General features: G+C 42.2%; 1 protein-coding gene across 5 annotated transcripts; it reads right to left on the bottom strand.

Moving 5' to 3' along the window:
• Positions 1 to 244: 244 nt before the first annotated feature.
• Positions 245 to 22,913, bottom strand: LOC106585778 (formin-binding protein 1). 5 transcript variants are annotated; one of them, XM_082968670.1, is made up of 18 exons: positions 22,652 to 22,912; positions 21,063 to 21,178; positions 18,651 to 18,707; positions 17,592 to 17,739; positions 16,282 to 16,344; positions 16,093 to 16,197; positions 13,328 to 13,342; positions 10,638 to 10,766; positions 10,145 to 10,291; positions 9,156 to 9,344; positions 7,974 to 8,147; positions 7,547 to 7,561; positions 5,280 to 5,389; positions 5,032 to 5,164; positions 4,527 to 4,654; positions 4,004 to 4,140; positions 3,472 to 3,630; positions 245 to 2,054 (listed from the first exon to the last, which is right to left on the bottom strand). In XM_082968670.1, exons 1-18 carry the CDS (start codon positions 22,862 to 22,864, stop codon positions 2,047 to 2,049), a joined length of 2,046 nt encoding a protein of 681 aa, XP_082824796.1. In that variant the 5' UTR covers positions 22,865 to 22,912; the 3' UTR covers positions 245 to 2,046. The 5 variants fall into 5 exon arrangements, with proteins under 5 accessions (XP_082824796.1, XP_082824795.1, XP_082824798.1 ...); XM_082968669.1 differs by having other exon boundaries at positions 245 to 3,630; positions 22,652 to 22,913; XM_082968672.1 differs by lacking the exon at positions 13,328 to 13,342 and having other exon boundaries at positions 245 to 3,630; positions 22,652 to 22,913.
• Positions 22,914 to 24,864: the final 1,951 nt, after the last annotated feature.

The raw sequence follows: 24,864 nt of genomic DNA, 5'->3' as shown, positions 1-24,864 counted from the left end.
ATACAGTAAATTATAAGTGAAATAATCTGTCTGTAAACAATTGTTGGAAAAATTACTTGTTTCATGCACATTGTAGATGTCCTAACCAACTTGCCAAAACTATAGCTTGTTAACAAGAAATTTGTGGAGTGGTTGAAAAACGAGTTTTAATGACTCCAACCTAATGTAAACTTCCAACTTCAACTGTATATAACAGTATGTATTCATCATTTGGCTTTTCTAAAGAATATAATACATCCCTTAATTCCATTTCATAGTGTCATTTATTTCCAAACTCCAACATAGTATATTAAATTTCAGAAAACATTTCTAGATGAAACAAATCCCAACGTGGAACAGAGGTATTATTCTTCTCAAAATAAATAAAACGGACATTATTTGACTATAAAATAAATAAACTTAAAATAAAGACATGATTCCAAGCTTTAGCATATAGTTATCACATATCACACACCAGAGTATATAATTACATCATTAATGTCAACAGTCAAGAAACAAACCTTGCTTTCACACCAGTTCTGTACAGTATAAGGAACAGTACACAGTGAATTCAAAGCACAAAATACTTCTAGAATACACTGAAACTTCAGTTCGCATCTCTATCAGTAGACATACAAATACTGCCATTTGTCAGTTTGGGTTGGTAATCAGCTAATGCAAAGAGCTGCAGCTCCCAGAATAACTTCAGTGAAAATAAGCTTTAAAACAGAAGTGAGATATGAAACTGTCAGTGTCTCTCTGGAAGATGACAAAACTGCATGGACATATCAATAATTCATTGAGAAAGCAAAATGGTCATGCTTGCATTGACAAAAGAAATTACAAACACGTTTTGTTAAAATTACAAAACCACAGGCACAAACACAGGGTAAGAAAGGAACAAGGTGGGATCCCATAAGTTATGAGTTAACGTAATAGATAGTCAGACCCCCTATAGGACTGGCACAGGCATGACAGGGCAAGCATGCATGCGTAGAGAAACACAGCGCCAACCGAAGAGTAGCTACCGCCACCACAAGTAGCCAGAAAGAGAGAGAAAAGGAAACACAAAGTGTGAGAGACGGAGAAAGAGTTGTGAGACAATCACCGTAGTTACTGCCTGTATGGCGGTGTAGCAGAGAGAGCAGCTGTCACTCATATTGAAAGGCAATAGGAGAAAGCAAAATGAGAGATCCGTCATCTACGCTCAGATTGTATGCTTACCAGTAGACCTGCACTGAGTGCTTGAGTCAGACTATAACACAATGCACTCATTTGTCAAAGTTTCCAACTAAAACTCAAAAGTAAAATTGGTGCCAAAACAAATTTGTGCAGATTTGTTGCAAGCCAACAATCAGTGTCATTTAAGTATGATCGGTATATAACCTATATACCCCAAAATAGATATGTGGGTGTGTACAGTAATCGTGAGGCATTACTGTGTTGAATAAGAGCTGGAATTGAATTCCCCTGGAAAATCAGCAACATTGTTCCAGTGCTAAGAAAGACTGATGTATTCTGTTTTATCTAATTGACATTACTGTAAACATGTTGTTTTGTGGCGCAGACACAGTGGATTTTTTTTCTTTGCCATGGGGATTAAGCAATTAAATTCCAGCCCAAGTGTAGTGGTGTTTTCCATGGGTATTTTCCTAAGGTGTAGTGTTTGTTGTGATGATAGCTTGAAGGCAGGTTTGGAATAGTCAATATGTAACAAGGCCGTCTCAGACTCCCCCCTCCCCTTAAACAGGTACCGCCCCTGGGCTCAAGGTACAGTAGAATAGCAAGCAGCCACAACATGAACATACTCATCTGCAGTTAGAAAAACAACAAGCAAGCTTGCAGAAACAATCAATAGGAAAATGACTAGAAATGGAGGTTGCCCCGCAATGTGTGTTGTTTTTGCTCCATTCAACAGAACCACACAATGGATTTCTGTACTGGGTCGCAAATTGGACTGCCTTGCAACTTGTCCCTTTAGTCTGTCGTCTCTCTGACTACAGTTTTAAGAGGAGGGCGCTTTTTGAAGGACCTGTGCCCTGCCATCCCTGTGCGAGCCAAAGACTTTTAGGAATCTGCAATAAGAAAAAAAGCAAACAAAAAAAGCAAACAAACAAAAATGACACGACATGTTAGAGGTGATGCATCAAGACACGAGGAAAGTCATTCCATGACATTCCTTCACATTCTGACAATTATTGTGGCAGATTACGTTTCCCTAGAGTTGAGTCTATGCTGCACGAGAGCATGTTTCTGACCGTCAATGGCAAATCAACATACAGAAAACTTGAGGCTACATGCTAATCATTTTCCAAACAGAGGAATATCACCTGGTTGCAATACTATGTTCATTCATCTGATTTGACTTATCCATTGGCTCAAGCATGCAGAACAACTCCGTATCAAATAAAAAAAGCAAAGCAGGGATATTATTCATTCTAAAAAATAAATGAATCACATGCCAATGATAGAATGGTGGTGGGTGCGTTACCATGTGTCTCAGAATGAAATGAACGTTTGTCTGTCGAGAACACCACTGTAAACCTGGCACGACATTCAGTAATTTAGGAGCTTCAATGAAGCCCCTTTGTCAGATTTTGGAGGAGTCAACAACAGTTTGAAGAAGAGAATACATTACTAGTCTGTTGTACCATCCTAATCAAGATATCATGCAAGCCATGTTCTTTTTCTTTACTGTGTAAACAGGCATGTCCTCTTTGAAACATGCCACATGCAACAACTGATTTAATTTGCGAAGCAGAGAGGCAATCTTACAGTAATCCCCTGCCAATGATGGTTGCTGCTCAAGTGCAGATATGCGATGTACAGTTAATGCAATGGAGTGGAGGCGTGCAGAGCATAACGAGTCTCCCTTCAGGCATGCAATAATAGCTATTCCAAATAGGAATTGATATGTTTAGATGCAATGCTCTATGGGAAACCATATTTTGTTGGTCAAATAAATCAAGAAATTGACATTGGTTATTATTATTAGTGCTAGAAGCAAGGCATAGCTGACATGCAGTGGAGGCGTGCAGAGCATAACGAGTCTCCCTTCAGGCATGCAATAATAGCCATTCCAAATAGAAATTGATATGTTTAGATGCAATGCTCTCTAATATGAGAAACTGTATTTTGTTGGTCAAATAAATCAATAAATTGACATTGGTTATTATTATTAGTGCTAGAAGCAAGGCGTAGCTGATATCGACAGTGGGGTCGAGACAACTTAACTTGGTTCTGACAACTTATCACATCCACACGTCTTCATACACACGAACAAACACTTCTCCAAAATGAGTTTCAACGGGTGCAAAATGGTAGAACGTAAAAAGCCCAAGTACAAATGTAAATACAGTCCGTTGTTCTGAGAGTTCCGTCTCAAATGATTCTGGGATATTTCTGAAACACCAGAGTTCAGGGGGGTTGAAATGTCAGGATATTTGTTTTCCCCTCTCTCAAACAATGACAATTATATGTATGTCATAGCACCTTTGGCATTTGTGTCGAAAAAGACCTTGATGTAAGATGTGGGTACGTATCCCTCTTCGTCCTCGTTCCTGCGCACCCGCGTCCACCCGTCACCCTTATCCTCCTCTATGACATACAGCAGCTCCCCCTCGGTCATGGAAATGGTGCCTTCATTCTGACCTGAGAAGGGGAGACAGGAAAGAGAAAACAGCAAGTTACTGTTATTTTACAGCTGACTGTGTTAAAATGTTACTTACTTCCAAAATGCCTATGCTGCACCAACAGTAGATCGTTCATGTGAAAAACTCTCGCAGGGTGATGCGAAGCACCAAGTTCATTTGCAATCATTTAACAATAACCTATGTAATGACATAAAGTTTACATTTCTGAATATGCCCCGACGATTGAAATCCTCTTTGCAGACCTTTTTTTTTTTACATGACGGAAGAAGCCGCTTCCCTGTTATTTGACCCAGGCGAGACATCTGTTCTGAAAAATACATCAAACCCCAATCTAACAACAACACATATTTCCAGAAGGGGCCTTGGCATACCTTCGAAAGGGTAGAGTGATTTGCAGGTTCCGATAGTGGGGAGTGGCTCCTCGTAATCAAAGTCGTCATCAAAGTCGGTGCTCCGAGATTTGAGGTGATGCTCTGTGCTATGATCCTCTGTGTAGCTTCCGTCCGGGCTAACCACATGAAGAGCAACAGTAAAGACCAACAACATGGATACTATATGTGTCATTTTTCAAGTCACCAGCCTCCACTGGTGCAAACCCAAATATATCATTCAAGGTTGCACATATGGCCCTGGTGAGATTTGTCAAATCCATAAACCCATACATTTAAAGCAGTATTAATACGCATACATTGAGTCAATAGACAGTCCTTGTCAGTAATATTTAGAGCATAATAGATCATGTGCAACAAGCCCACAAACAAGTTTTAGTCAAAACATATGGTAATCTCTTGTGACAGACATTGTTAGCTAGCTAGCGCGAGGTTTGGCTGTGTTTTTTTCCCCGTCTGCTAGTCCACTGTTTCTGAGATATAGTAAGGGGCACATAGGTTCTACCTCTCTCGGTTGACATGTGCACAGTTGTTGTTGACTGGTGTAGTAGTCTGGGAGTTGTACAATCCACTTGGTGGTCTTTGTGGGTCACTCTTCTCTGCTAACCTGGTCTCCACCTCTACCAGCCAGGCCTGCAGACAGACATCAAAAGGTTTAGACTCAACAATACTTGATTTGTACTTGATGATACATGTCAAGGTTTATTAATCGTCCAACAAAATGCTTACCTTCTTGACAATGCAACAACAACAATAAAAGATAAGAATACGAATATAACAATACAGACATACATGAACTAGCGTGTGGAATACCACTCCCTTTTTCTTTATTTTGGATCGGCGTGGGGAAAATGAGGGGAGAGTCAGCGGTGAAAGACTCAGACACAGGATTCAAACCCAGATCTTAGTGTGTGGTCTGAAGTCGTCAGCACCACCACTAGAACATACTCTGGCAAACATAAAATATCTAACATGCATCGACATGGATCCTTTGTAACATTTCAACTTACTTCATATTTCCTTGCATCCAGTTGTAACTTGTCAATATTTTGGCAGATCTCCTCTAATCGTGGGTCCACACTGTTGGGGTCCCCCATGTGTGGGTTCTTTATGTACACGTCCTTCATTTTAGACAGAGCATCCCTACAACACATTCATACATTCATATTGAAGAATTGTTCTCGTTTTTAAATAGACCAGAGTTAGTTTAAAACTCCTTATCTAGATTCACAATTGGACTTTCACACATGTACTCTACCTCTGATCCATCTCTTTTTGTATTTCCTTGTTGATGTCATTCATTTTGGCCTGGAGCTTCTTCCTCCTCTGTTCAGGAGGCAGGTGACTACAATCTTCAGGGCCAGAACCCTATGAAAAAACAAACCACCAAATAAACACCCAGACATACTCCTACTAAAAGAAGCCTAACGCCATGGAGCAGTGACTTTTATATTGTTTTATATATGTTTAATGTCTTTATCTACCTTGCTGTGAAAAGGTTTTTGCCCCCTTTCTAATTTTCTCTACTTTTGCATATTTTTTTATACTGAATGTTATCAGATCTTCAACCAAAACCTAATATTAGATAAAGGGAACCTGAGTGAACAAATATCACAACAATTAATATACACTGCTCAAAAAAATAAAGGGAACACTTAAACAACACAATGTAACTCCAAGTCAATCACACTTCTGTGAAATCAAACTGTCCACTTAGGAAGCAACACTGATTGACAATAAATTTCACATGCTGTTGTGCAAATGGAATAGACAACAGGTGGAAATTATAGGCAATTAGCAAGACACCCCCAATAAAGGAGTGGTTCTGCAGGTGGGGACCACAGACCACTTCTCAGTTCCTATGCTTCCTGGCTGATGTTTTGGTCACTTTTGAATACTGGGGGTGCTTTCACTCTAGTGGTAGCATGAGACGGAGTCTACAACCCACACAAGTGGCTCAGGTAGTGCAGCTCATCCAGGATGGCACATCAATGCGAGCTGTGGCAAGAAGGTTTGCTGTGTCTGTCAGCGTAGTGTCCAGAGCATGGAGGCGCTACCAGGAGACAGGCCAGTACATCAGGAGACGTGGAGGAGGCCGTAGGAGGGCAACAACCCAGCTGCAGGACCGCTACCTCCACCTTTGTGCAAGGAGGAGCAGGAGAAGCACTGCCAGAGCCCTGCAAAATGACCTCCAGCAGGCCACAAATGTGCATGTGTCTGCTCAAACGGTCAGAAACAGACTCCATGAGGGTGGTATGAGGGCCCGACGTCCACAGGTGGGGGTTGTGCTTACAGCCCAACCCCGTGCAGGACGTTTGGCATTTGCCAGAGAACACCAAGATTGGCAAATTCGCCACTGGCACCCTGTGCTCTTCACAGAAGAAAGCAGGTTCACACTGAGCACGTGACAGAGTCTGGAGACGCCGTGGAGAATGTTCTGCTGCCTGCAACATCCTCCAGCATGACCGGTTTGGCAGTGGGTCAGTCATGGTGTGGGGTGGCATTTCTTTGGGGGGCCGCACAGCCCTCCATGTGCTCGCCAGAGGTAGCCTGACTGCCATTAGGTACCGAGATGAGATGCTCACACCCCTTGTGAGACCATATGCTGGTGCGGTTGGCCCTGGGTTCCTCCTAATGCAAGACAATGCTAGACCTCATGTGGCTGGAGTGTGTCAGCAGTTCCTGCAAGAGGAAGGCATTGATGCTATGGACTGGCCCGCCCGTTCCCCAGACCTGAATCCAATTGAGCACATCTGGGACATCATGTCTCGCTGCTTTAGTCCAGGTCTGAGAGGAGATCCCTCAGGAGACCATCCGCCACCTCATCAGGAGCATGCCCAGGCGTTTTAGGGAGGTCATACAGGCACGTGGAGGCCACACACACTACTGAGCCTCATTTTGACTTGTTTTAAGGACATTACATCAAAGTTGGATCAGCCTGTAGTGTGGTTTTCCACTTTAATTTTGAGTGTGACTCCAAATCCAGACCTCCATGGGTTGATAAATTGGATTTCCATTGATTATTTTTGTGTGATTTTGTTGTCAGCACATTCAACTATGTAAAGAAAAAAGTATTTAATAAGATTATTTCTTTCATTCAGATCTAGGATGTGTTATTTAAGTGTTCCCTTTATTTTTTTGAGCAGTATACTTGAAAACCGACAAATGTCGCTGAGTTAAAGGAGTTCTGCATGCAAGAGTGGGCCAACATTCCTCCACAGGGATGTGAGAGACTGATCAACAACTACAGGAAGCATTTGGTTGCAGTCATTGCAGCTAAAGGTGGCACAACCGGTTATTGCGTGTAAGGGGGCAATAATGTTTTCACACAGGGGAATTTGGGGGCAAATACTTTTTCACTGCACTTTATTGTTGTCAGCAACAATGAGATCTGAGATGAGCATATTTAGTTGAAAGTACACCCTTTAGATTCCTCTATAGTGATGTAGATTGCATTTGTAATGTGTGCATTACAAAACCACAATCATCAACCATCTGAAGAGTTATGAAAACAGTCGTGCTTACCAGCTTGAGAGAAAGCTTTCCAAGTGAGGGGAGACAATGGGACGAAAAAGACACAATGTCAACATACGCTTGAAACTTTGAGACGGAAGTATGACACCGTACAAGCAGCAATGAAGGGTTGTGGATATTAAGATACATGGCATGTCAGTCTGAACAGTTAATTCGCCATTTGCAGCATTTTGTCCACCTACAGTATAAACAAATCTTAAACAACATGACACACACACACACCAATCGTAAATTGGAAATTTGGACACAGTGCCTGAATAAACAAACACAACTTCCATAAGATTGTCTGCAGGTGGTAGGCCAGGTCAGATGCCATTCAAAGGGAACGAGCAACAGTAGGAGCCACTATCAGTAGCCCATAGGCACCACGTCAATGTCATAAGCACAGAGTCAATCTCCCTGTACACAATCAACTTACCCCACGCTTCAGACTCCTTAAGCATTGCATTTTATGTTTGGAGGTCATGAACTCGTTGAGGCGGTGGGAGAGGGGCTCACTGGGTTGCTGGGGAGACTGGGGGCCGTTGTGCACGGCACCAGGTGATGGGGGGGGAGGGGGTGGTTGGCGTGGGGAAGCTAACAAAGACATAAGCTATGGGTAAGGGTCATGGAGTGGTATGGAACAAAACAATAACAGAACGAAATCAGGAAAAGTAACACCAGAAATGATGGAAGAACAACAGAAAGAATCTGGTTACCAACACTTAAGACGGCAGCGGTTAAGACACTGTGTCCAGCACAAGTTGAACATTTAGAGAAATAGTGTTTCCAACAAGCATTTATTTCATAATACAAAAAAAAGAATCCCTCTGCAGTCCAGTCGGACACCTGGGCCGCATTAAGTCGGACACCTGGGCCGCGTTGAGTCGGACACCTGGGCCGCATTCCGTCGGACACCTGGGCCGCATTCCGTCGGACACCTGGGCCGCGTTGAGTCGGACACCTGGGCCGCATTCCGTCGGACACTTGGGCCGCGTTGAGTCGGACACCTGGGCCGCGTTGAGTCGGACACCTGGGCCGCGTTGAGTCGGACACCTGGGCCGCGTTGAGTCGGACACCTGGGCCGCATTCCGTCAGACACCAGGGCCGCGTTGAGTCGGACACCAGGGCCACATTGAGTCGGACACCAGGGCCGCTTTGAGTCGGACACCAGGGCCACATTGAGTCGGACACCAGGGCCGCTTTGAGTCGGACACCAGGGCCACATTGAGTCGGACACCAGGGCCGCTTTGAGTCGGACACCAGGGCCACATTGAGTCGGACACCAGGGCCGCGTTGAGTCGGACACCAGGGCCACATTGAGTCGGACACCAGGGCCACATTGAGTCGGACACCAGGGCCGCTTTGAGTCGGACACCAGGGCCGCGTTCAGTCGGACACTTGGGCCACGTGCAGTTGTAGAAACATTGTGGAACATTTCAAATAGAAATTCAATGACGAGAGTGGATAGGATTCCTTATTCTTCATGTCAGAGATGTGCGTGTGTTCGTCAACATATATTTGTGCCTGAACATGCCACAGCGTGGTGCCTTGCCGAACGCGGCCCTGGCTAGTACAGTAGGTAGAGGACAGTCTTGTGGACTGATGGTGTTGTCCTTACCTTGTTTCTCTTGATAAAAGGCCACAGTTTTCCCCTGCTGTTGCTGCGGCTGGGCTTGCTCTCCCCTTGCGAGTTTAGATAGCTGGACTCTGACACTGTTCGCCTCATAGACAGACTATAGTCCTCAACCTCTACGTCGCCAGGTGGCTCGAAGCCAGACTTGTAGGATTCCACCACATGCTTGGTGTCCTGTTGGGGATAGTGAGTTCATTAATGTATAACAGACAGAATATTATGAATATTTACCAAATGCATTTCAGCTTGAGGGCACCAAAATGAACCAAATTGCAGAAACGCATTTGCACTTTAAAGTACAAGTATTCCTCACGGAAGCCAACTTCAAAACTACGGCATTTTAAACTCTTATCTGGCGCAGGGAGACACAATTACAGCAAAGCCATGGCTCTTCAAACACACCACAGAAAGCATTTTAGAGTACAAGTGCTGATCTAGGATGAGTTTTATCTTCACAATAATAAATGAATGGGGGTTGGGGGGGCTGATCCTAGACCAACACTGATCTCAGATACATAGTAAAACTGAGTTCACGCTACTGTATTTATTTGTATTTTTTTACCGTTAGTAAATGTGTATGTCAACAAATGCCCCAAAACTGGATTCCTTTGAGATATAGAATAAAACTGGTCACTATCGGTGACGACATCCGTGTTGACTTTGCCTAGCAACAATCACATTTCATTAATGTGAAAGTGGGACAACCATTAAATAAGCACCAAAGTCAGCGTTTTGATGGTGTGAATAATTTATCTTCTCCTCCTATATTTAGTGGGCTGCTAACCCTTTACCGCTTCAGCGAATAGAACAAATGCAATAATATTCTCTCCGCTCTTTTATATAGAAATCCAGTCAAATGATTTCACTGAAATGTATAACTGATTTTTCTATGCACTTTCCTCGCAGTTTGTCACTATGTAAAATGACTGTACATAACAAGAACCATGTTATAAACATGCAGTAGCCCTACTAACCATTTTTGGCTCTATGGATTCTGCTGCGTTGGTCATGCCATCTAAACATTTGCCAACAATAGGTAACACTTTCCGATCGACCTCTGCGTAAGTCTTCATAGACTCTCCCACTCTCTCTATACGTTTTTCTTCCATCTCCTGTAGTTTCTGCAGTAAAGAAGACATTCTTTGATTAAAATAGGATTGTGAGTTGCCAATCACATACAAATCAGTTATATTGTGAACAGGGTGGATGTGAGTACTGGCAGTACTTTACTAGTACTGAAATAGGTGCCGGTACTCATTTTGGGTGCCTGTACTGTTGATGTATTGGTGCAGGAGCTCCATAATAGTTTTGAGCAAATATTCTATGAGGTGCAGGTGCTCAAGCAGTAGAAATGTTGAGGAGCTCCAGTGAGCTCCTGCCCAAGTCAAGCACTGAGCACCGGTGAATGCAGTGAGTTTCTCCCCGAAGCGCTTCCAATCAACCGGTACTGTGAGTGAGGTGAACTACCTGAAAGATGTGAGGTATGAGGGTATGATAATGTGCATTCTGCTCCTTGTTGAACTTCTGCAGGAAGGTGAGGTATTCATTCTTGCTGTCCTCTGCCACTTGGTGTTTCATCTGGGCCTGCTGTCTGGCCTGTATACCGAGAGGGAGTTCAGAGAGGGTTTAAAGATTTGCACGCACGCCAACAAGTGGGACTGTAAACCTTGCGTACTTCCACAGAACATTGACAAAGTACATTGTGTGTTAACACGCATAACATTGAACAAAGCAAAGTCAATATTTAAAAATGATAAACAGAATGTGAATAATATTGAACTGAAACCCCCATACAGACATATAGTATGCTTGAGTTAAAGCACAAAAACAACACAAATTTCAAAACCACACATTATATAAGTACCACTGTCGTTATGGTCCACAGCGTGTTGTAAAAAAAATACCCAAGCGTGGCCTAGGACTGTATACAGTGTGGAGACTTTATTCACCCCCAAAAAATATATTTTCATCAAATGATCATGAGAGAGTAGAACCAACCCACCCTTATCCTCTTATTACAGTTACATGTATGCATCTGACATTCCAGGATCTTAACAGTGTCAATTAATATTTCATATGGCTTTAAACCTCCTCTGCCACGTCGAACAAGACAAGGAAGAACGGCTAAGGGAAGCGCTTAGACCATAGATACATTAGTGGCAGGAAACTAGAATTCTGTGGCTTTCCTTTCCTCTTGGAGGGAGAGAGGAGTGTTGATAGTGGATATAGTAAAGCATAGTAGAGTTATACTAACCCTCAGGTCATCATTTGTATGTGTGTCAAAGCTGAACTATGCGGTGTTACTTTGCTGGGAGTGGGCCTCCCCTATAGTGTCAAGAATGTGTATTTTACCATGCCAGGAAGTCAAGACCATTGGTTAATGTCATGTAACGCAGCTCCTCAATTCACATGTAATGTTTATGATGACCAGATGACGGAAACATTGACCATAACAAACAACAATAACAAAAGAAAGCAGGTTAATTTAGCATGCACATACTCCACAAAGATACAGGATGAGCACAGACAAACTGTACACTGACAGGACAAGATCTGGAAGTTGTTTCAGCAGACTGTTGAGAACTGTATCCATAGCATAACAGGACTCACAGAAAACAAAACAAAACATTTTGTATGCATGACATTATACTTTGCAATCTAAACAATGATGCATTTTATTTGTGCCTATATTTATTACATGTTTACATATTAATATGTTTATAAATGCGTCTATTCACTGGAGTATCATTCAATTACCATTTAGGAATAATGTACCCACTAACTGACCACAGAAGTTTCTTACTTTAAATACCCATTCCAATAACTGTGTCCCTTCCAAGTCTTTGGAGATCTTATTTTGAAATGACGTTCCGAGTGAAACCAGCGAGTGAAACCAGCAATAGTACACTATATATACAAAAGTATGTGGACACCCCTTTGGCTATTTCTGACACACCCATTGCTGACAAGTGTATAAAATCGAGCACACAAACATGCAATCTCAAACATTGGAAGTAGAATGGCTATACCGAAGAGCTCAGTGACTTTCAACGTGGCAAGGTGATAGGATGCCACCTTTCCAAAAAGTCAGTCAGTCAAATGTGCTGCCCCGGCCAATTGGAAGTGCTGTTATTGTGAAGTGGAAACGTCTAGGAGCAACAACAGCTCAGCTGCGAAGTGACAAACCACACAAACTCACAGAACAGGACCTCCAAGTGCTGAAGCGCATAGTGTGTAAAAATTGTCTGTCCTCAGTTGCAACACTCACTACTGAGTTCCAAACTGCCTCTGGAAGCAAGAACTGTTTGTCGGGAGATTCACAAAATGGGTTTCCACGGCCGAGCACCCACACACAAGCCTAAGATCACCATGCGCAATACCAAGCATCAGCTGGAGTGGTGTAAAGCTCGCCGCCATTATACTCTGGAGCAGTGGAAACACATTCTCTGGAGTGATGAATCACACTTCACCATCTGGCAGTCCGTCAGACAAATCTGGGTGTGGTGATGCCAGGAGAACGCTACCTGCCTGAATGCATAGTGCCAACTGTAAAGTTTGGTGGAGAAGGAATAATGGCCTGAGGCTGTTTTCATTGGTTCGGGTTAGGCCCCTTAGTTCCAGTGAAGGGACATCTTAATGCTACAGCATACAATGACATTCTAGACAATTCTGTGCTTCCAACTTTGTGGCAACAGTTTGTGGAAGGCCCTTTCCTGTTTCAGCATAAGAATGCTCCTGTGCACAAAGGGAGGTCCATACAGAAATGGTTTGTTGAGATCATTGTGGAAGAACTTGACTGGCCTGCACAGAGCCCTGACCTCAACCACATCGAACACTTTTGGGATGAATTGGAATGCCGACTGCGAGCCAGGACTAATTGACCAACATCAGTGCCCGACTTCATTAATGATCTTGTGGCTGAATGGAAGCTAGTCACTACAGCAATGTTCCAACATCTAGTGGAACGTTTTCCCAGAAGAGTGGAGGCTGTTATAGCAGCAAAGGGGGGACCAACTCCATATTAATGCCCATAATTTTGGATTGAGATGTTCAAAAGCAGGGGTCCACATACTTTTGGCCATGTAGTGTATGTCTACGGGTGTACATTGAACATAGAGACAGATCCTTAAAGACATACAGACGCCTGGTAAACCTACCTTGAGATAGCACCGCTATAAGACGTGATGGAAAACAGAAACAGAGTTAGTTTCAGAGCACTACAGACAGGTTTTAGACGTCCTAATTATGTGAAAGTTGTATTAATTTATTAGTAATGTACTGAATGAACTACTAATGAACATCTAGACTGCAAAAAGGCTTGAACTACAGTACCAGTTAAAAGTTTGGCCACACCTACTCATTCAAGGGTTTTTCTTTATATTTACTATTTTCTACATTGTAGAAAAATGAAGACATCAAAACAATGAAATAACACATCTGGAATCATGTAGTAACCCAAAAAGTGTTAAACAAATCAAACTATATTTGAGATTTGAGATTCTTCAAAGTAGCCACCCTTTGCCTTGATGACAGCTTTGCACGCTCTTTGCATTCTCTCAACCAGCTTCATGAGGAATGCTTTTCCAAAAGTCTTGAATGAGTTCCCACACATTGAGATGGTTTGGGATGAGTTGGACTGCATATTATGCTGATCACTTGTTGGCTGCTTTTCCTTCACCCTGCGGTCCAACTCATCCAAAACCATCTCAATTGGGTTGAGGTCAGGTGATTTTGTGGAGGCCAGGTCATCTGATGCAGCACTCCATCCCTCTCCTTGGTCAAATAGCCCTTACACAGCCTGGAGGTCTGTTTTGGGTCATCGTCCTGTTGAAAAACAAATGATAGTCCCACTAAGCGCAAACCAGATGGGATGGCGTATCGCTGCAGATTGCTGTGGTAGCCATGCTGGTTAAGTGTGCCTTGAATTCTAAATAAATCACTGACAGTGTCACCAGCAAAGCACCCCCACACTTCCTCCTCCATGCTTCACGGTGGGAACCACACATGCGGAGATCATTCGTTCACCTACTCGGCGTCTCACAAAGACATGGTGGATGGAACCGAAAATCTCAAATTTGGACTCATCAGACCAAAGGACAGATTTCCACCGGTCTAATGTCCATTGCTCGTATTTCTTGGCACAAGCATGGCTCTTCTTATTATTGGTGTCCTTTAGTAGTGGTTTCTTTGCAGCCATTCTACCATGAAGGCCTGATTCACGCAGTCTCCTCTGAACAGTTGATGTTGAGATGTGTCTGTTACTTAAACTCTGAAGCATATATTTGGGCTGCAATCTGAGGTGCAGTTAACTCTAATGAACGTATCCTCTGCAGCAGAGGTAAGTCTGGGTCTTCCTTTCCTGTGGTGGTCCACATGAGAGCCAGTTTCATCATAGCGCTTGATGGTTTTTGCGACTGCACTTGAAGGAACATTCAAAGTTCTTGACATTTTCTGGATTGACTGACCTTCATGTCTTAAAGTAATGATGGACTGTCATTTGTCTTTGCTTATTTGAGCTGTTCTTGCCATAATATGGACTTGATATTTTACCAAATAGGGCTATCTTCTGTATACCACCCCTACCTTGTCACAACACAACTGATTGGCTGAAAGGCATTAAGAAGGAAAGAAATTCTACAACTTAACTTTTAACAAGCCACACCTGTTAATTGAAATGCATTCCAGGTGACTACCTCATGAAGCTGGTTGAGAGAATGCCAAGAGTGTGCAAAGCTGTCAATGACAAAGGGTGGCTACTTTGAATAATCTAAAATGTACAATATATTTTGATTTGTTTAATAGTTTTTTGGTTACTACATGATTCCATATGTGTTCTTTCATAGTTTTGATGTCTTCACTATTATTCTACAATGTAGAATATAGTAAAAATAAAGAAAAACCCTTGAATGAGTAGGTGTGTCCAAACTTTTGACTGGTACCTAATGTGGAATATAGTTTTTTATACTTTGACTATGGCATTGCTTGTATCGTTTTCAACGAATTTCATAGGGAAGGTGACTTTGTACAACAATAACTGACACGCAAAATGTATATTAACGTTTAATGATAACTTATTCTGTTTGGTTAGTCCGTGTTAGCTTTCTGAGATTCTTGACTTGTACATTTAGGTGGTACATTTCACTGCGTGATGTCAATAGTGCCTGAGAAGGTTTGCAAACTGTTTGCATCTTTGTACAGTTGTAGGCAACCGTGCAATGTCATGGCTAAATCAACTGAAATCAACTCTTTGACTTGGTTTAAAGTTACAGGTGATTTGGCCAAATGTTTTCAACACTGCACATTTGCCCCCATCCCTACCATTGATTTTTGGTTAGTGGTGGTTTATGTTAACTGGAATTAGCAGTGGCTGTTTAAACTCAATCTTGTTGCCACTACTGTACATTGAGATAGCTTTGTGTCTACATTAGACAGATCAGATACCTGATAGACATGGTAAACTGTTTTTTGCAATCAATACTGAAATAGCACTTATCTAATCAGTACTGAAATAATAGCAATGTTTTTTGGAATCGGCATTGCACTGGTACAGTAACACGGCTGGGTTTGCATCTGAGGAACTGAGTTTAGAGCGAACAATGACAAAAGCCCATTGCTGGAGCGCCATGAAGCACTATACCATTGTCTACCAGCAGTGATTCATATTTGGCTCCTACCCCACTTCAAAGAGGGCCACAGCATTCTCTTGTCAGTGCAGCTGTTGCCACGCAAACCATGTTCACAGCTTTATGAGTAGGAGTGGAGTGGAGTGGCGACTAAGAGTAGCTGCACATTCTCACACACACACGGCGCCAAACGCACACACGCATGCGTGTGGGCCCACGCATGCACGCACACACACACGTGATGAGCTCAAGTCAGTTGTGTGTAGGAGTGAACATTTCTACGTCAGTCTATAACTTACCTTTTCGACGTCCGCTTTAGTCACGTTGATGTCAGCATCAATCTTGTCGAAGTACTGCTGGGCTCTATCCGCCTCCTTACAGTCTCTCTCAAATCTCCGTTTACTCTGAAAAGAAGCAATTCACATGTCAAGTTGGAATGGTTCAGTCGTGTATCTCTTCAATTACTCCTACCTCAGGAGGACACTTACGGATTCTAGTTGTTTCCAAGAATTCTCAATGTGTTGCTGAGCTCTGCGGCCATCATGGAAATGCTGCAAAAAAAATGGTATATGTTAATCTGTTAAAAGACGCATAAACAGCAGTAGAATCATTTGTGGTTTGAACCCTGAACAGTTTAGTATCTAGAACTAGACAGTCAAGAGACTTCTACATCTCTTATGAAATATCTTATGACACTCCTTATGATGAATGGAAGAGCTACGCACTGTAGACTACAAGCACACAACATCCCCACCAAAAAGACACATCTACTCCTTAACCATTCCATGGAATCAAAACTACTGAGCCAAAACTAAACTGACTAAAGAGATTTGCTGATGTGTTTATTCTTGACTAATTTAATGCTCCTCACAGCATATGCAACCACCTCCAAGGGCACTTACGGAATCTCACTGAAGGCTCTAAAGGCACTTCTGCTTTTGTTGTGAGTTGAATTTAAATGATAGGAGACGTAAACCATTGGTGTGGCTTTCAAAGCTAATGTTCAATGCCTGGTATCAGGACCTTATTTAACTACACCATGTTCCATTTGGGAATTTTATAAATGAAAAAACATACGTCGGAGTGAGCTATCGATCAAATCTATCTTTACTACAGGTTAGAAAATCGAAATAATGCAACAGGAATGGCAGGCCTGAAATAAGCTGGTTTCAAAAAACTAAAAAGAACTAACTCTCTCTGAGCTGAGCCATGGTCAAAGACATGTTGTCAGACAAGAGGCCAAAACCAAAGCCTTACAAAAGTGTGTGTGTGTGTTATACATTGCTCTTATCATACACACCCCTCCCCCCATGTCATATTAGTTCCAGCCACCCAGCTCCAGACAGAGGCCTGGTCCACTTATCAGCAGTGGAGGCTACTATGGATGGGTGGGGGCACTAGTGTCAACCTGCTCCCAATCCATTGACCTGGATACTTGACCCAGTTCTAACCCCGGGATTTACTGGATGGGCTGGTGTAAAATGATGATCAACACCATGACAGATTATCAGCTTGATCCCTGGCTGTGTCGGACAGAGCAATGACAATCACCAATGACATAATAGCATTTTTGTATCTGCTCCAGCAATTGATTTTGCACATTTGTTGATCTGATTGTTATGGTTTCCAAAGCACCATGCACTGGTTGACCTGGGATTGGCTGGTTTGGTTCAGATCATGTGACATCCATAATCTCTGGATAGCCTCACTACAAAATGGTTGAGCTGCCAATGATCACGATCTGGGAGAATTCAAGTCATGTCTGAACGAGCGATACACAGGAAAAGGGATGTTTTACCGATTTCCTCTCTGCTTTCAACTCCTGGATGTATCGCGTCAGCTCACAGATGATGTGAGTGGTGAGATCCTCAGCCATGACCTCGTGTTGTCCCGCATAGTCGTTCAGCTCGTTCAGGGTCATCAGGAAGGCCCGACAGGACGTGTACCTGGTAACAAGACGAGACGTGACCACGAAATGTGTTTAAAAACTTTTTTCACATTTAATCATGACAGCTTTATTATTATACATCCTGAGAAATATTAATGTCATACTTCTACAGAAAATTATCAGCACATTCCACTATCAGAGAGGAATATATTTGGTCATATAATATCATAAGAAAAAATGTATAAGTACTGTATATTATGGACTATATAATATTCAAAATGATAGAATTTACAGACCACTTTGACAGGGTCTTTGAACGACAGGACATACTTAGAATTTGGGTTTTTGTGTTTTAGTGACTAAGGAGGGGAAATAAGACACGGATAACACCCTCATTTGGAAAAGGTTAAATGGACACCCCTGATGCTTAAACCGATATTTCACTTTAGAATTGGTTAAAATTAGGTCAAGGTTAGGGTAAGGATTAGGGTCAGGGTTAAGGGTGGTTAGTCGGTTTAAGCGTCATGGGAGTCCGTATAGCCCTTCCCCCCTCATCTGGCACTACTTTCTTCAAAGGCTTCCTCCCTTGCCTTAAGAAATGTCTCTAATTTTCTCTCAAACAGTCACTATGCACATGTGTCTTGGAATTGTCCAACTGTTTAGCACATACAACGAAGGATAACTTCTTGATGAAAAAAATGTATCCATCTGGAAATAACCTTGGCTTTAGCTACACAGTAACCTCCAGGGCAGATATGGAGTGTTTCACTGCAAGCCATGAGAGTCTAGCCATGTTAATCTGAAACAGCTATTTTTACCCACTAACAGCCGGTAACGAGTGGAGATAGGAAATCAGCTAATTAATTACATGACTTCATGAATTCATCACAAAAAGAATAGTCACATTAATGTGCACGGTCAACCTGATATAGTGAACATTAATCCTTTATGTATTTACATTTCACTCACTTGTATTCGTCTTCCTCTCTTGAGTTTTTCTTCGGCTGATATTTTTTCGATAGGTTTCTGTTACGGAATGGAAACAAAATTCAGTACAGGTGTAGAAAACATGTAATACACTGTAAATGAGGTCACTGTGGAGAGATACAGAGGGACACATGTAAACAAAAATATAGTATATTTGTGTACTCATGGGGAAGGGACGCCCAGTGACAGGATGTCAAAATCTGTTGATGAATGGACGGGGCTCAGGAGGTCTCTCACGATGCTAAATCCTGCTTTATGGTGACCCCTAACAGAGAGGGGTAATCCAGAAGCCTACTAATATATTTAATGGGCAACTAGAATTTTGATCCTGACAAGTGACAGATTATCCTCTCTGTACTTCTGCATCTGGGTCTCATATGTACACATCTCTATGAACAACAGTGTGATTGGACAAGAAAGAGCAGCATGAGAGGGGAAGTCATCCCTTAGCTTTATCGTGAATCTCAGGATGATTCATCCAACTGGGGATAGAGCCTTCCTGTGAAAGCACAACTGGATGTGCAAGATTCATCTTGAAATATCATCATACTATCTGTACAATGACACTTATGGTTCAAAAGAAAAATGGAAGATATTTCACATCATGTAATATAATATGCATCCTCTGAGTGGACTATTGAAAGCAGATACAGAGGCTACCATGAAATGACACAGTGGCAAGAATTCCAGAATACATTTCTCCCCATGAATCACTGGTAGCCTCCACTCACTGTGCTCTGCTCCAGACCATCTATTCTTATGTGTTGCTAAGCAGATTGCCAGACGTGCCAGCCACCTCTTTTTGTCTGCTTGCAGCCACATGACAAATCTGGATCCTGACACAACAGCACATGGTGCAAATTCCATACGCCCAGATTCACGTTAACCCGTTGGAAATAAAATGACTCATAAGACCCTAGTCTGTCTTCTCTGGCCAGTTTAAACCCCTGCTTTTCTTTTGGAGCTTTTTGCCTAATTTATAAAGGCTTAATTCCTCCATTCAGTGTCCAATCCGTGCTGTCCATATTCTGATGTGTTTAGTCTATGGTTTCCTAAATCAATATACTATCAACTGTACCATCAACATATGTAAAGAATTCAAATCTATTATGGTTGGTGTTGAAAAGTCACAATTTAACAAGACACCTCATGTGCAATCTAAAATGGTGCCATTAATGATACTGTCTGGAGAACAAAACACACCGATAGGACAATCCAGTTCAGAGCTGATTGCAGCACTATTGCTGAGGCACAGAAAACCCCTTATAATGTTCTCCAGATAACCCTTTATAATGTTCTCCAGAGAACCCCTTATAATGTTCTCCAGATAACCCTTTATAATGTTCTCCAGAGAACCCTTTATAATGTTCTCCAGAGAACCCTTTATAATGTTCTCCAGAGAACCCTTTATAATGTTCTCCAGAGAACCCCTTATAATGTTCTCCAGATAACCCTTTATAATGTTCTCCAGAGAACCCCTTATAATGTTCTCCAGATAATCCTTTATAATGTTCTCCAGATAACCCTTTATAATGTTCTCCAGATAACCCCTTATAATGTTCTCCAGAGAACCCTTTATAATGTTCTCCAGATACAAGGTATCAAGGTTGGTTCATTATGCATGCAGGAATTTGCTGGTGTGTATTCCTTGGTGAGTGAACGGCAGACAGCGATGGAACTCATCCACTGTCCCCGGGGACTACTCTGTCAGAGACTATCACTGTCTGGCAAGTACTCCCATATTATACAGTGGGAAGCTCCCAAGACCATTGGAGGATAACAAATGTGGGTCATTGCTATGGATAACCTAGTAACCATGGTAATGTGTTACCTACGCAACCTACACTTCCGGTTGCATCAAGTTAAAGGCCTGTATCTGTTTCTAATCCATCTCACTTTGTTGTTACATTAACTACCACCATTAGGTAGGCCTACATTCACCTCTGAATTTAGAACATCACTTTGAAGTGGGCTGATATTTATACATGTATTTTTGCCCTTTATTTAAGCAGGTAGGTTATTGAGAAGGTATTCTCTTTCAACTACAACATTGTAATGTGCAGTGATAGATTAGAGCAAAGTAATATTACTTTACCACAGGGCCCTGTTGGCCTGGTGTATGCATGTCAGAAATGTTGAAACAAAATCTGAATCCCACAGATAATTTTGTCACTCTTCGAGAGCATTACCTCGTGACATTGCACTTGATTGTAACATGACTTAGACGACATTGGTGATACAGGCTCTGTAGTGTTTTATCAAAGTTACTCAAATCAACAAAACATACCAAAACATGTTTTAGTAGTCCTGTACTCAAGGGGTCACACCTCTGCCATGAGAGACAGACAGTATCAAAATGGGGAGTGATGAGGGTAATGTTTTCCCAGCCCTTACCTGATTTGCTTTGCATAGCTGATTTCAATTTCAGATCTCTCTTTGACAAATTTTGTATACTTCTCCACAAACTCAATGCCCCAGTGGGTGTGTTTTTCCAAGTTGTCAAACTGGTCCTGTAAGAAAAGAGAGAAATGAGAATAAATTATAAAACAAAGCAATAAGTTAATTCTCAAACTCACAACAAATAACTAGCCCTGGCAAGACTGGCTCTGAAGCGGCATGTAGCCTAGTAGTTAAGAGCGTTGGGCCAGTAACCGAAAGGCTGCCGGTTCGAATCCCCTAGGTGGCAATACTGCCGATGTGAGAATGGCACTTAACTCTAATTGCTCCTGTAAATCGCTCCAGAGTGTCTGCTAAATTACGTAAATTATCTCAGTGCCTTTTCTTCCTAAAGAACATTATTTTATTTTGCAGGCTTGAGGCAATGTTTATGAAAAATGAATAGCAATGAGCTATAATGGTTAAATTAGATAGGGATAGTGTACATCAGTCTTTGTTGCAACACTAGGTCTGTAATTCTGCTGCTACTTTACTTTCTGCTGTTGTACGGCTACAACTGTATGTAGGCCTACAACATAAGATACAGGAGGTAAATTGTGAACATAATAGGACTATTGGGGTTCAGTCAGTGCGGTGGGATATGTATTATATGTTGTGCACTCAAATGAACAATGTACTTTTGCATCTATGCAATGCATTCAATGGCCTATTTGTGCACACGCATAGGCTGGCACATCTAAACAACTTAATAAAATAAAAGAACAATCCTATTGAACTATAGGCTAGATTCCATTTTCCAAAAGAAAACAATCGTTGCAAATATTGAATTCGTCATGTTGGACTTCACCGTCTCCGAGATTTGCAATAGGCCCTTTTGTGAGCGCAGAAACGTCGTGTTCGCTGTTCTAGAGTCTCAATAGTCTTTTCATTTATTCTTCTTCTTCTTCTTAATAATAATAATAATAATAATATCATCATCATAATTATTATAATAAGGTGAAATGAGACAGACAACTCGGAAGAAACACATTCCCAAATGCGTTGCCTACAATACCGCGCTCGCTACAATGTTACAAATGAAACATGTTGCCAGAGTCGCTACTATGTAGCTGTACCACAATGCAGCTGTATGCTACACGCTGTAGCGTAGCTCCTGTATCTGCAGAGTATAGACCCGTGGTATGGACCCCATTTGCAATGACTTAGTGATTGGAATAGGTTCATAGGGAATTATAGTGTAAGCAACTCTAGCTTTACACGTAGACAACATGGGGGATAGATATTGAGGTTCATAAGAAATACAAATACGTATATCCATCAGCGTGACTAAAACCCGGTTCTGTAGCCAACAGCGCAACAGTCGACCCAGTATAGAATCCGCCACTGTTACTAGCCTATACCTCCGATAATGAAGCCTGCATGCACGCGCAGAGAAGCTTCATGGCAGCATGAGCGTTATGCTCGCGCGCTACTTTGTTGCAAAGACATACACAAATACTTCGTACCTCAACAGATCATAAGGTTGACCATCAGCTAAAAGCAAGAACAACTTTCATTAACGGAAATATTTGCGCAGTTCTACGTACCCACAGCTCCGTCCCCCATCTGCAACTCATGGTCTCAGAGCAATTTCTTCCAAATGATCCACGATTTCTAAGCATGCGCCCAATGGTATTGTTCAGAACTATATCTGAGTACAAAGGTTTGTGTAGCTTTTCACCGACACATCCTGTCATTACAAATTGTGATTTGCCGTCAGTTATCAGGTTGATTGCTGCTCCTACATGTGGGTCATCCATCCGCCATGCCCGATAACAGCACGCGGCCGCGCGCTTCACTGGGGAATCTCTCCAAGCTGCTGCTCACCGGTAGTATCGAGCGCTTGTTGTGATGTATAATGAATGGATAGACGTTGTGATACTCAAAACGGTGAATATTTGTTATTTAAACTGTGAATATTATTTAAACGTGAAACTATTCAAAGCTTATTCAATCTATAGCCTACTACAGTGCATTCGGGAAAGGACCCCTTCCCTTTTCCACATTTTGTTACGTTACAGCCTTATTCTCAATCTACACACAATAGCCCATAATGACAGAGCGAAAACAGGTTTTTAGAATGCTTAGCAAATTAATAAAAAAACACATACATACGTTTTCAGACCCTTTGCTATGAGACTCAAAATTGAGCTCAGGTGCATCCTGTTTCCATTAATCATCATTGAGATGTTTCTACAACTTGATTGGAGTCCACATATGGTAAATTCAATTGATTGGACTGATTTGGAAAGGCACAGATCTGTCTACATAAGGTCCCACAGTTGACAGTGCCTGTCAGAGCAAAAACCAAGCCATGAGGTCGAAGGAATTGTCCATTGAGCTCCAAGACAGGATTGTGTCGAGGCACAGATCCAGGGTAGGGTGCCAAAAAATGTCTGCAGCATTGAAGGTCCCCAAGAACACAGTGGCCTCCATCATTCTTAAATGGAAGAAGTTTGGAACCACCAAGACTCTTCCTAGAGCTGGCCGCCCGGCCAAACTGAGCAATCGGGGGAGAAGGGCCTTGGTCAGGGAGCTGACCAAGAACCCGATGGTCACTCTGACAGAGCTCCAGAGTTCCTCTGTGGAGATGGGAGAACCTTCCAGAAGGACAATCATCTCTGCAACACTCCACCAATCAGGCCTTTACGGTAGAGTGGCTAGACGGAAGCCACTCCTCAATAAAAGGGACATGACAGTCCGCTTGGAGTTTGCCAAAAGGCACCTAAAGGACTCTCAGACCATGAGAAACAAGATTCTCTGGTCTGATGAAACAAAGATTGAACTCTTTGGCCTGAATGCCAATTGTCACGTCTGGAGGAAACCTGACACCATTCCTACAGTGAAGCATGTTGGTGGCAGCATCATGCTGTGGGGGTGTTTTTCAGCGGCAGTGACTGGGAGACTAGTCAGGATCGAGGAAAAGATGAACGGAGCAAAGGACAGAGAGATCCTTGATGAAAACCTGGTCCAGAGCTCTCCGGACCTCAGACTGGGGCGAAGGTTCACATTCCAACAGGACAACGACCTTAAGCACACAGCCAAGACAATGCAGGAGAGGCTTCAAGACAAGTCTCTGAATGTCCTTGAGTGGCCCAGCCAGAGCCCGGACTTGAGCCCAATCTAACATCTCTGGAGAGACCTGAAAATAGCTGTGCAGCAATGCTCCCCATCCAACCTGACAGAGTTTGCGAGGATCTGCAGAGATGAAATGGGAGAAACGCCCCAAATACCGACTTGAGGCTATCGCTGCCAAAGGTGCTTCAACAAAGTACTGAGTAAAAGGTCTGAATACTTATGTAAATGTAATATACGTTTTTATTTATACATTTGCAAACATTGCTAAAAACCTGTTTTTTCTTTGTCATTATGGGGTATTGTGTATAGATTGAGGGAGAAAAAAACAATAATCAAGTTTAGAATAAGGCTGTAACATAACAATGTGGAAAAAGTCAAGGGGTCTGAATACTTTCCGATTGCACTTTGCAGAAGTTGCAGCTGTAGACCACAAATACAGAAGAACATAATTACAAAATAAACATGATACATACAGGCCTATGCAATGGTGTAAAGTACTTAAGTAAAAATACTTTAAAGTACTACTTAAGTAGTTTTTTGGGTCTCTACTTTACTATTTATATTTTGACAACTTTTATATCACTACATTCCTAAAGAAAATAATGCACTTTTTACTCAATACATTTTCCCTTACACCCAAAAGTGCATATTACATTTTAATGCTTAGCAGGACAGGAAAATG

Source organism: Salmo salar, chromosome 24 (genome assembly GCF_965601325.2).
Source record: "Salmo salar chromosome 24, fSalSal1, whole genome shotgun sequence".
In the NCBI taxonomy this organism is placed as follows: Eukaryota; Metazoa; Chordata; class Actinopteri; order Salmoniformes; family Salmonidae; genus Salmo; species Salmo salar.
This window is presented reverse-complemented; position numbering and strand designations above follow the sequence as displayed.

What these genes read in the sequence shown, in the direction of transcription:
- LOC106585778 (XM_082968669.1), bottom strand. Translation starts at nt 22,864, where the DNA reads ATGGATGACCCACATGTAGGAGCAGCAATCAACCTGATAACTGACGGC. An exon ending in AGAGAGGAAGACGAATACAA is followed by an intron (nt 17,740 to 18,650) that starts GTGAGTGAAATG and finishes TCTTGTTACCAG; the next exon opens with GTACACGTCCTGTCGGGCCT. An exon ending in ATCACTCTACCCTTTCGAAG is followed by an intron (nt 3,631 to 4,003) that starts GTATGCCAAGGC and finishes TCCCCTTCTCAG; the next exon opens with GTCAGAATGAAGGCACCATT.